The sequence below is a fragment of the Dermacentor albipictus genome, chromosome 4 (assembly GCF_038994185.2).
Source record: "Dermacentor albipictus isolate Rhodes 1998 colony chromosome 4, USDA_Dalb.pri_finalv2, whole genome shotgun sequence".
Lineage (NCBI taxonomy): Eukaryota > Metazoa > Arthropoda > Arachnida > Ixodida > Ixodidae > Dermacentor > Dermacentor albipictus.
Genome location: NC_091824.1, coordinates 24,408,022 through 24,421,182, shown reverse-complemented (window position 1 = coordinate 24,421,182; position 13,161 = coordinate 24,408,022). Strand labels below are relative to the sequence as shown.

Below are 13,161 nucleotides of genomic sequence, written 5' to 3'. Positions count from 1 at the left end.
CTACAGCTTGTCCTGCTCTCTGCACAGCGGTCTGCTGAGCCCGATGTTGCCTGGTTGCAGCCGCGTGCGTAGCTCTACTATTCGCTTCTTCAGCGGCGGTTCGCACCTTGCGAGGAAGTGTCATAACGTGTACCGAAGAGCAAACACAGGCATTCAGACTACAGTGGCGCGTATGTCACATCCTTTGAGCCGTGGCACGGTACGTTGCTGCAACGACACACAACGACACAACGTTGCTGTTGTTGTTGTTGTTGCTGTTGTTGTTGTTGTTGTTGTCGATGATGATGATCATGATGATGATTATTTATTGGCATCCCCTTCGAAACGGGGTGGTGACAAATAGTCACCTAGCCTGCTTGAGTTAATCAGGTCCAGCTTCATGCAGCATGCAACTACTATGGTAGGATACAACTTAAAAAAGCAGCAGTTGGCAACCAAGGCACACGGACCACGCGGGATTGTGTTAATGCGCCAGTCAATGACAGAAGCAAACTAAAGCGTCGTCATGCAACCTTTTCAAAATGACGTCGTACTTGATACCTCCGTAGCGTCTGCTGCTCTTGATTGTTAATTTGCGTCGACAGAAGCGACGACGTGTGCAACAGACATGGACAGTCTGAGAATTTCACTTTTCGAAAGCTGGCGGTGCAGTTCATTTCGCTGCTGAGCCCGTTTTAATCGTGAAACTTCACTGCCAACTGAAGTGAATCTTGACAATAAGTTGCAACAGAGCAAGCGTTTTATCTCAGTTCAATAAAGAATTGGACTTTCGCCGTTCCACTGCGATAGACGCATGAAAACGTATAAAATTAGGCGCTTATAATTTTATTTATGTGGTTACCGCACTTATGTAGCAGCGAAAGTTTGAAGGACGAACAATTTGCAGCCTGGCGGAGGAACAGTGGCTGGCGATTATAAGGGCGTGAGCGAGGCTTCACTGCTGACTTAAGTTGTATCCGACTATATATGCAATTGGTGCATGTCGGGGCACCTGGTGGAATATAACATAACTGCAATGTAATGTTTGTACGTATCGATGCTACGCGGCGCGCATATCACGTCGCGTATCAAATGGCACGATAAGTTGCTAATAAGATGATGATTTAATGGCGTTCCCTTTTAGACGGGATGGTGCGAAACAGTCACCTAGCCAAGTATTCCATACTTGTTCTTTTCATTACAGTAATATTTATACATCTCCATAATCTTTTTCTTCCTGAAACCTTCTCTAACTCTCTCGTATGCAACCTATGCATCTGCTACACGGCGTTGTACCTGGTGTAATATGCAACTGCAATGCAAAGTGTGCACGTATCGACGGTATACGAGGCACGCATCTCACATCGCAAGACAAATGGCATGATATACGATGCTAATGATGGTGATGATGATGACTTATTGCTTCCCCTTTGAAACGTGGCGGTGACATGACCGAGCCAGCTTGATTCAATCAGGTACACAATATACGTTTTTTCTAGCATTCTTGTAAATACCTCCTTAAACTTTTTTTCTCTTCCTGAACCCTTGTCTAACTACCTTGTACCTGTGCTACCTGTGCATCTGCTACACGGAGTTCAACCTGATGATACGCAAAATGCAACGCAGTATGTGCACGCATGGACGTTCCCGGCGCGCATGTCCCGTCGCGTGTCTGCCCGCGCGCTAGTACGCGTTTATAGGGCATTCTCCCGCTGCATGCTAGCAAGTGCTGGCGTGGCTCGGAAATTTAGGTTGACTGAAAACGCATTTAAAAGTCAGGCACCCGCCGTGGTTGCTCAGTGGCTATGGTGTTGGGCTGCTGAGCACGAGGTCGCGGGATCGAATCCCGGCCACGGCGGCCGCATTTCGATGGGGGCGAAATGCGAAAACACCCGTGTACTTACATTTAGGTGCACGTTAAAGAACCCCAGGTGGTCGAAATTTCCGGAGTCCTCCACTACGGCGTGCCTCATAATCAAAAAGTGGTTTTGGCACGTAAAACCCCATAATTTAAAAAAAAAAGTCAGGCAAGCACGTGCAAGCGTCCAATAAAGGTATCCAGTCCGGCACTGTTTCTTGTACAGCGTACACACTATACGTACGTAGGCAGCAGATTCCCTAAAAAACGACCCAGTGCTTCGCGGCAAATTTCTGTAGCGCTTTGTTTTTCTTGTTGCGCTGAAGATTCTGCTCTAATTTATTAACGAAAAAAAAGCGCTGGCGTGGATCAGTGGTAGAGTAGCTGCCTCCCGCCCAGCGGGGCCGGTCTCGATATCGGCGGGAACTGGGTATTTTAATTTTCTCATTCCCGGCGATAGCTGCTACGGACACCGGACACCGGCGGCAACGGTGGCGGCGGCGGACATCATCGCCAACCGAAACGGCTGTTCGAGTGATCCCATTACAGCTTACGCTGTGAAACGCGATCAGTGTGCGTGTTTAAAGGAAGGGCTGTGTTGTACGCTCTTTGCTCACGAGATTGTGGAGGGCGCTCCTGTTAGCGCAAGAGAAAAGGCGGAAAACTCGCACATCGAGTGATTCCCTTGCATCGACGTCCGAAGTGGTTACCGGCCTAGAGAAATGCCGTTTGCATTTTTAGGCCAACATACGATGGACATGATGGAAGCAGATTTGGCTTATGTGTCACAGGCAATTCCGAAAAATTATGTTAATAATAATAATAATAATTATTATATTAATATTATATATTATTGTTAATTATGTTAACAGATACGAAAGGCACGGACAAGAAGAGAAGAAAGAGAAGACGAAGAGAACGAGGAGTTAGAGAGGCCGGGCTGCCCATGGACTAGATGACTCTTGAATGACACCTTTGTTCATCGTCTCCTTGACTTGCTCGGCAATAACTTTGCGTTCGGACGATGACACTCGGTAGGGCTTCTGGCGGATGGGGTGTGCTGAGCCGGTATCTATTCTGTGACGAGCGCGGGACGACGGCAAATGAAGGGGTGCATCTCCATGCGTGAAGTCGAAGGCAGCCATATGCCTGGCAAGGACTTGTACCAGTGCCTGCCGTTCCGATGTACCGAGACCCTTGCTGATCATGTCAAGCATTAGCTCTTCAGAATGGCGATTATCGCAAGGAGAGCAAGCTGTAGAGACGTCCGTAGTTAGTGACGCTATTGAGCTACATGCGGCTTCATCGAAAAGAGCGATTTTTATACCGCGAGGAAGGACAACCGGCGTGGCGGAACAGTTCAGCGCCCACAATGTGGCGACTCCTTTCGTCATGCACACGACAGAGCAGGGCACAAGTATATATTTTTTAGCACAGTTTATGCGGAGAGGTCTAACTACAAGGTCAACACAATCAGCATCAACAGTAGTTGCCGAAATACGAACGGGCGTCACGCACCACGAAGGTACAATCACTTCATCAAGAACACTGAGTGTGTCTGCGTCCCTGTCTTCACCACCCGAGCTTTGTTCAGAATGTGCTGATATTATTAACTTGTTCAATGATATTTCGCCACAACCACAGTCCACGAAAGCGCCGCACTGTTCAAGAAAATCGATACCAAGAATAACATCATGCGAACAACGAGAAAGAACAAGAAATTCCGACACAAACACTTTCCCAGCCAACGAAACACTCACAGCACACACACCAGGGGGATGAAGCCACTCACCGCCCACACCACGAAAGGTAATACCGTCGTTCCAAGAAAACATAACTTTGTGGCCTAGACGGTTTTTGAAAGCGAGGCTCATCACAGACACAGTCGCCCCAGTATCCACTAACGCCATGGTCGATATTCCGTCAATCGAGACATTCACTTTGTTTTTGTACATCACAACAGGCAGAGGTATTTCTTGCAAAGACCGTCCGGCGACCACACCTCCATTGGCCGCGGATGCTAGTTTCCCGGCGGCGGTGAGGAAGAACTGCGCCGAGGGGACGGAGAGCGACGGGGACGGCTATTTGGTGGCGTCAAACTCCGGTCAGATGCTGGCGAATCGCTGCGTCTTGTCTCGTGTGAGAAGTGATCCCTTGGAAGCAAATCGGTCGTCCGCAGGTCATATGAAGTACGGGTTCTGGGTGGCGAGAACATCGATGGTGTCCTACGTGATTGACGGGCTTGGCGACAATACCGAGCTATATGGCCTGTGGAACCGCAGTTGTAGCACACGGGAGGGTCGCGGCTCACAGCGTCTTCCTCGAAACGAATGGTTGACGGCTGCGGGTGGCGAGAAAGTTCGTTGTCATGTGGATATCGTGTCTCTGCGCCTCGCTGAAATCCGTTGTATCGTTCATAAGTCACGTCGTGGCAGTAGGGTCGGTGCCCTTCTTGACGCGGCCTGACATAAGTCACAGGGCCTCGGGGGCAAAAACGTGGCTGCTCTCGCTGTGGCCGAGCGTCATAAGTAGCGCCTCTGTCGTAGAGACGTGGCTGCTGTCGGGGCGCGAGTTCATAATCCTCGGTGCCCCTCGTCGCAGGATACGGGGAGAAGGATGCCACGTTTGGCTCAAAATCTAGTGGTAGGCGGAAGCTATGAGTGCCTGGATGTGTCACTTGCGCGTGCAGGCTGAGCTCTTCCCGAACTATTTGTCGTATCGTTGATGCCAGATCGAGGGGCTGGTTGCTGTCCACGCTTGCAAATGTGGTCACATTGGCTAGCCTGCCAAACTTCGGCGTGATGCGCCTCGTCTTCAGTTGCTCGAAAGTGCGACAGTACCGAATGATGTCAGCGACGGAAGCCAGGCTGTCTTTTGCAATGAGGAAATTGTAAACATCCTCGGCAATTCCTTTTAGGATGTGCCCGACTTTGTCCTCCTCGGATATTACGGAGTCCACCATCCTACACAGTTTTATTACTGCCTCAATGTAGGTTGTACAGGTTTCGCATGGTACTTGCGCACGTTGCAGCAGCGTCTGTTCTGCCCTTTTCTTTCTCGTCGCGGAGTCGCCGAATCACTCTTTGATTTCCGAAACAAATCTTCCCCATGTTTTGAATGTTTCCTCGTGGTTGTCGAACCATACCAACGCAGTATCCGTTAGAAAGAACACGACGTTAGAAAGCTGAGAAGCGCTGTTCCACCTGTTGGCGGCACTCACCCGGTGATAATGGATGAGCCATTCCTTGACGTCTTCGTCCGATCTTTCGGCGAAGGGACGCGCATCTCTCAGTTGCAGAATGGAACTTGTCGGCGCAGCTGTTGGAATGGGCCGTTGTTCGTCTGCGTCGTGGGACATATTCAACTCCGGTAGATACGGTGGGAGTCCAGCAATGCGACGGCTCCGTCGAAGAAGTTCTGGTTCAGCCTCCGTCTTCGGGTGTCGATTACCCCGCACCTTCCACCACAACTGTTACGAAGAGTTGCGGAGGAATGGTTTTATTTACAGGAGAATTGGACGATGATGGTAGCGTGATCGTAGCGCAGCCCGGCCTCTCTAACTCCTCGTTCTCTTCGTCTTCTCTTTCTTCTCTTCTTGTCCGTGCCTTTCGTATCTGTTACAATATGAAACAGAACACAGATAGAAACATGCATTTGACAGTCAATAACTTCTGTGTACAGCAAAAAAGTCATAGACTGCATTAAACGAAGAAGAATTGAGTAGCAGCTTTTACCAGCCATAAAGGCACTTATTAGCGCTTCCAGGAGAGAGAGAGAGAAAAAAGACAGAGAAATTTATTGTAAGAGAAAAACTCTGAGGTCGGACTTCCAATACAGATGTGCAAATCTGCAAGTCTGCGATGTTCAGGAGAGCGAGGCGTAGCTGCAGGATGCTGATTGTGGGAAAGTAGTAACCCGCGTGCATGTTTCTATCGCTTTGGACACTGTAGTCCCCGCCAAATATAAGTGTTCAAAGCTGCGTCATTGGTTATAGCATGTTTCATCAAAAACGTAGCTAGTTACATGTAAATGATTATTGAAAGAAATTAATTGAATTACAGTGATCGTTATCGAGCAAACCGAATAATCGTTTAATTGCAAAATTACCAGAAAAAATAATTGATTACTGGGAATTTATTACGTGCAGTTCGTTACGTACAAGTTGGACTACCACAGAACATTGTCAGCGAGTATAACGGCAATGCATGTCGCTTTTATTAAATTCATGATGAATGTATTTTGTTTTATAGAAATAATAAAAGAGTTTATTATTATAATAATTATTATTATTATTATTATTATGTTTTATGCGCTCATGTGTGGACGTAAGGGAACTCCAGAAGCGCAAGTACTGTGGCGATATTTATCTCGTCTTCGAAATAGTCCCTGTGTGGCACGTGGTATGGGCCACGTTTACAATGCGTTTCTATCTTGCAAAGCGTATTTATTTATTGAAACCTAACATGTAACGTGGTTTAAATACTAAGGAAGGACGACATGCAGAGAGGTCTGCGCACCAAGCGTCAGGCACCGAGCACTCACGCTCCATCCTCGACGATGCTCTCGAAGCACACGCCTGTCTTCCTCGCTGCAGGACGACAGGTGCCATTGTACATGTAGCCAATGTAGCGCAGATACAAACAACGAGCACAGCACCGGATAACGTTAGTGCTACCCTAACAGCTGATTTATTAGGTCCCTAGAAGGCCATAAGAGGCGTACACCAAAATGAGCTCGCGTCACATTGGCATCATGTAACATCAAACAACTGGGCCATGAACACGTTTCTCATATCTTATGTGGTGTTTGCTACAACGTATTTATTTACATAGTCCTCCATAAAGAAAGCAACAAATTCCTGATAAAGAAAGGCATCAGGCAGGGTACGATCTCTCCAATGCTATTCACAGCGTGTTTACAGGAGGTATTCAGAGACCTGGATAAGGAAGAGTTGGGGATAAGAGTTAATGGAGGATACCTTAGTAACTTGCGATTCGCTGGTGATATTGCCTTGCTTAGTAACTCAGGGGACCAACTGCAATGCATGCTCACTGACCTGGAGAGGCAAAGCAGAAGGGTGGGCCTAAAAATTATTCTGCAGAAAACTAATGTTGAACAGTCTCGGAAGACAACAGCAGTTTACGATAGGTAGCGAGGCACTGGAAGTGGTAAGGGAATACATTTACTTGGGACAGGTAAGTGACCGCGGATCCGGATCATGAGACTGAAATAATCAGAAGAATAAGAATGGCCTGGGGTACGTTTGGCAGGTGTTCTCAGATTATGAAGAGCAGGTTGCCATTATCCCTCAAGAGAAAAGTGTATGACAGCTGTGTTTTACCAGTACTCACGTACGGGGCAGAAACCTGGAAGCTTACGAAAAGGGTTCTACTTAAATTGAGGACGACGCAACGAGCTATGGAAAGAAGAATGATGGGTGTAACGTTAAGGGATAAGAAAAGAGCAGATTCGGTGAGGGAACAAATGCGAGTCAATGACATTTTAGTTGAAATCAAGAAAAAGAAATGGACAGGACATGGAATGAGGAGGGAAGATAACCGATGGTTATTAAGGGTTACGGACTGGATTCCAAGGGAAGGGAAGCGTAGCAGGAGGCGGCAGAAAGTTAGGTGGGCGAATGAGATTAAGAAGTATGCAGGGACGACATGGCCACAATTAGTACATGACCGGGGTAGTTGGAGAATTATGGGAGAGGCCTTTGCCCTGCAGTGGGCGTAGCCATGCTGATGATGATGATTTATTTACACATACTTCAGCCCTGTTATAGGGCTGTAGCAGGAGTAGGAAAACGTAGTAAATTGGCATGAACAAGCAGTAAAATATTCGTACGGCACAACATACGCGCAACTAATTTAACGAAATCGCAGGACGAAGAAATGCTGCAGAGTTCTGATTCGTGGAGGAGCGCGCAGCAGAACGGACACATGGTGAGCCCGTACGCGAAACATTTGACTTATCGGTAAAGAAGGACGACATTGCATTCTAAATACATTGAAAATGCAGTGTTGAATCTAGTGTATAATAATTGTCTTAAAAAGTACCTCTGTCAATATGATCAAGAAATCAGTGTTTCAAATGTACATGTGTAAACTTTGCATGTGTTTAGACGTTTGTATTGTGTATTTGATGAGATACGTTACGTGTAAACTTCTTCACCGTTTCTTGCTGTTGTCTGTGCTTTTGTGGAGTACTGAGGCTCGTCAAGCTGCCGTATAGTGCAGCGTTTTTCTAACTACCCTAAAATTCGTGTTCAATTTTGGCGTGTACCGATGTGGTAACACAAACTTCGAAACGTCTAGTTCAAAAATGCACCAACTACTCAACCAAGAAAATGTTTATAAATGTTCCGGTGTCAAAAAGGCCTGGGAATTTGTTTCGGGTCATCTAGCGGGCGTATCATTTGCTTGCATCATCGTTACTGTCGCTTCTCCTGTATATTCCGGCGCATGCTACTTCTTTATTTCTTTTTTTTCGCACAATCAAGTTATAGGTGTACTTTTCCCGCACGTTCGACTTGTATTCGAACCTGCTCCGCTAAACACTCACTGCGTTGTTTTTATGATGTCATGTAAAAGAAAGAAAAGAGAAAGCTCAAAAGCCATTCAACCTCTAGTTGAAGTCGATGAAAGACGGTATTCCTGAGTAATTTGGGAGTGAGGTAGAGGAGGAGTCACCGCGTACAGTACTTTATCGCGTCACTCCTCGCGTGAGCAGAGGAAGTAGGAAGAGCGTCGGGCTCAATTTTTATTTTTTTGCGTTCTCTTCGGGAACGGCTGACAATTTGACGTATCGTGACTTCTTAATTAATTTTCAGTAAATTCCGGAATTTAAGGCACGAAAACGACAACGTTTTCGAGGTATGCTGTCATGGCGGAAAAGCGTGCATAGCGTAATGGTTATAGTATAATCTAGTACACACTAGTTATACTATCAGGCTTCTCTGCTAGATGGCCTATATTAGAATCCGGCCGTTCGAAAGTTGTATCGACCTATTTATTTTTAAAAATCACAATTTCACCATAAGGGCGAAGCAATGAATGCGATAGCAACATGTTAGAACGTTTCACAAAATAAGGCTCGAAGCATTAGTGGCAGTGTGAATTGCAGTAAACTTATGCTGGCTAAGTGAACACGCGTGGCGTGACGTGCGCAAACACACGCGGACAGAAAGAACTCCATGTCCGTGAACAGCGTCGGCTAGAACTACAGGGTCGTCGGCCTCGTGTTCCTGTAGGGCGGCATGCTCTCGGCGGGCGTAGTGTGCGTCCACTGTGCACTTTTTAGTCGTGCTCCTGATTCCGTTGCGCCGCGTCTAGACACCCCCAGCGATGATCTGGAAAGTGCATGCGCCGCACACTCAGTAGCACATGTTCTCGCGTCTGAACCGCGTACAGTGGTGGCCTTGGCACATATGCGAGCCCTCCTTACTTCAGTGCGATCGATGTTTCACAGGAGCTTCCCGACCGGCGTTCAGATGCCTAACATTCGCAGCAGCGCCTCCTCTTATTTTTTTTTTCAAATAGAGGAGGCGTTTGCACTATGTGAGGGACGCGGTGTTTGGCTGCAGGTACCTGGCATCGATAGGTACTGTTCTAGCAACCGTACACCATCGCTACTACGCGTGGCAAAATGGTAGCACATTCCGGCAGGACCTGCGCGGTCGGCATTGGCTTCACAGTATGCTTTGACTCCGCCAACAAGTGCGTAGTTTGCACGGCGGCGCGCGATCGCGCGCGCCCTATCTTGAAAGGAATCTGTGGGCGGTTCATACCTTTGTGCGCGCTGTGCTCTCGTCGCTCTTGCGTGCAAGCGATAGGCCGCACGAAGTTCGCTCGCTGCTGCTGCCGCGCTTGCTCAAACCAGCTTTCTGACATCGAGTGTTCGCACTCATCGAGTGTAACGTCCTCATGTTTGCGTGTGCGCGCTGACACCATGCTTGTTCATTCAGATAGTAGGCCAATGTGTCCAAGTTTATACGGTCGATAAAACTACTAACCCTCCATCGTATAGCTGTCTACCAATTTGCTATCGCAATCGATGCTTCACCTTTCGTGCGAAACTGCGACTTTTTTTGTACGCTTCACAAAGGGGCGTAGACCTTTGCACGGAGGGTTCCCGCCAAGGGGTGCGATTCTATCTACCTCCAGCACAGGTTAATTTTAATGCGTAAGCATTCTTCGACGAGCTCCCCAGCACTGTCACGAGAAAAGTGTATGTAACAAGCATGTGACGACCCTCGGGCATAATTTTCGTTGGCCTGCCAGTCTCGGTGGCCTGCCAGGCTTGGTAGGCAACATTGGCCACCGTACCAATAAACACCGACGAGCACAGCTGCTCGGCGGTCAGTCATCGTTCATCACCACCACGCTGCGTAGCGTCTGTCTAACGGAGAGTGCCTCGAGCCCTCCCTCGTTCACTAATCCGGCCGGATCGTGACACTGGCGACGAGTACCCACGGATCGTCCCACACCGCCGCGAGAGGCATAACACCGCCCGCCGTTGCGGCTGCCATGCCGCTGTACGGAAGGTTCGAGCCGTTCGAGGGAGATGGGTCCGCCTGGCCAGTTTACGAGGAACTAGTCCACGTGTTCTTCCGGGCAAACGACACACCCGAGGCCAAACAGCGGGACATTTTCCTGGCCTGATGCGGGACCCGTGACTTCAGCCTCCTGCTCGACCTTCTCAAGCCGGCCACGCCACATGTTAAGACGCTGGGTGAGCTGCTCGCCATACTGCGCTGACATTTCAACCCAGCACCGCCCACACTAATGGAACGTTTCCGCTTCAGCAACCGGAGCCGCCGGGAAGGAGAGTCCCTCGGGCAGTTCGTTGGTGCGCTAAGAGGGCTAGCGAGTGCCTACGTTTTCGGGGACCAACTGGACTCACTGCTCCGGGACCATTTCGTCTGCGGCATCAACAACCGCGCCATGCAGACGCGACTCCTAGAAATTCCCGACCCCTCGCTGGATGACGCCGTTAAGGCAGCGCTGGCAATTGAAGCTGCCGCCAAGGACGCCGGCGAGATTGCCCGTGCGACTGGCTCACCGTCGGTGGAAGCGGCGGTCAACAAGTTGGCGACAAAGAGCAGTATCTGCGGTCGCTGTGGGGGTGCCCACTCCCCCTCAGAGTGCCAGTTCTCTCATACTGCTTCACGTGCCGGTAAACTGGGCACCTGCCACGGGCATGCCGAAGGGGGAGGACGAGCAGCAAACAGCAGCAGCAGCCTGGTTCAAGCCCAGGTACAACACAAGCTCGCGGCCAGGGTAGCCGTCGCAAGGGTACGCGGTGGGGGCGTGCATCAGCAGGCTCAAGTTCTTCCGTGGGCAGGCTCCACGTCGTGGCCTAGGACCCGCCGATTTTCGACAAGTGGCACACAGGCCTTGTACCGTCGTCTCTGCCGCCGTACATGCTGACCTTCGAAATCTGCGGGTACCCCAATTCGGTGTAGCTGGACACAGAGGCCAGCGTGTCAGTAATGGCCGGGAAACTCTTCAAGCGTACTTTCCCCGCCCTGTCCGTCGAAGCTTCGAGCGTGATGCTGCGCAGCTACTTCGGGCAGCTCTCCCAGGTCCAGGGTCAGGCCCAGGTCAGCGTTTGCTTTGGCGACAGGGAGGCAGCGCTTCCCCTTTACTTAACCAAGGGGTCGTCGCCGATGCTACAGTCCAGAAACTAGATTCATGCACTGGGCGTTCGTCTGCTAGAGTACCAGGAAGCCGGCATGCATGTGGTGAAAGATGTCCGCAGCCTCCTGACCGAGTTCAAGTCCCTGTTCTAGCCAGGGGTGGGCGCATTTGCCGGCACGACGGCTGGCATCTATGTACCTGAGGGAGCCCGGCCTAATTTTTTTTCAGTCCTCGACCACTGCCGTTCGCCCTGAAGGAGGGGTCATCCAGGAGCTGCAATGGTTGCAGCGAGAGGGCATCCTGGTGCCAGTAAACACGTCTCAATGGGCCGCTCCCATCGTACCAGTCCTCAAGGGAGACGGTAGTTTCAGTATCTGCGAAGATTTCAAGGTTAGCGTCGACCCCGTCGCTACCGTCGAGAAGTACCCGTTGCCCCGGATTGAAGATCTCTGGTCAGCGTTGTCCGGTGGACAGAAATTCACCAAGCTCGACCTGAGACGTGCTTACCAGCAGCTGGCACTGCAGGATGCCTCGCAGAAGTAAGGAAAACGGCAAGCACGCCAAACGCGCTTACCGTTTGACGTGGCGTCACCCCCAGCTATATTTCAGAGGGAGATGGACAACCTCTTCAGGGGCATGAGGCACGTGGCGATGTACTTGGACGATATTTTTATCACTGGCAGCGGCGACGGGAACCACCTGCAGAACCTACACAACGTCCTGGCTCGACTGCAGGACACTGTTCTCAAGCTCAAGCTGGAAAAGTGCGTTTTCCTGGCCCCCAGTGTTGAGTACTTGGGACATGCCATTTCACAGGTTGGCCTAGCCCCGGTTCCCCGCAAAGTTGATGCTGTGCTCAAGGCGCCCTAGCTCCGGAGCAAGGAGCTTAAGAGCTACCTCGGCCTCATCAACTTCTACAGGAGTTTTCTGCCGAACCTGTCGGAGCATCTACAGCCGCTCCATCTTCTGCTTCGAGATGGTCAGCAATTTGTCTGGAAGAAGGAGCAGGACCAGGCCTTCACGCGCAGCAAGGAGCTAAGCACCAATGCTTTAGTGCTGGTGCACTTCGATCCTGCCAAGCCTGTCGTCCTTATCGTAGATGCGTCGCCGTACGGCGTGGGAGCCGTCCTGGCGCACAGGGACAAGGATGGCCAGGAACGCCCTGTGTCATTTGCTTCTCGTCGGCTTAATGCTGCAGAGCAACGCTACAGCCAGCTGGACAGGGAAGGCCTGGCCCTCATGTTCGGTGTCGAACGCTTCCACCAGTATCTGTGGGGCCGGAAGTTCGAGGCGGTCACGGGCCACAAACCGCTGCTGGGGCTGCTGGGGCCTGACAAGGCAGTTCCCGTGCAAGGCCCAGCGTAGCCTCGAGTGGTACGCTGGGCCTTAAAGCTGGCAGCTTAGAGTTACCAGCTGGTTTACCGTCCGGGAAAGGACCTGGTACCTGCTGATGCCCTGAGCCGCCAGCCCCTACCTGAGGTGACTGATGCTGCATCAGAACCTGCGGAAGCGTTCATGCTGGAGCACGCGTACCCGGAGGTACTCTCCTGATCTGCGGTGTCGGAAGCGACCAGCCGCGACCCAGTCCTGTCTCAGGTGGTCAAGGCGGTGTACCGTGGGGAGGAATTGGCCGAGCAGGCCTATAGCAACAATGCCACTGAGCAGCTGGGCTCGTCCGTG

The 13,161-nt window shown here is 50.4% G+C and overlaps 1 protein-coding gene across 8 annotated transcripts in view; it reads left to right on the top strand.

Moving 5' to 3' along the window:
- LOC135919231 (uncharacterized) overlaps positions 1 to 13,161 on the top strand; it is a 125,188-nt gene that overhangs the window by 23,042 nt on the left and 88,985 nt on the right. For 7 of the 8 annotated variants that reach the window (XM_070538024.1, XM_065452936.2, XM_065452934.2 and 4 more), the window contains one exon: positions 7,726 to 7,785. In XM_070538024.1, coding sequence (XP_070394125.1) covers positions 7,726 to 7,785 — 60 coding nt within the window. Of the gene's footprint in view, positions 1 to 7,725; positions 7,794 to 13,161 lie in introns of all 8 variants that reach the window. The other variant, XM_070538026.1, reaches the window with a different exon arrangement.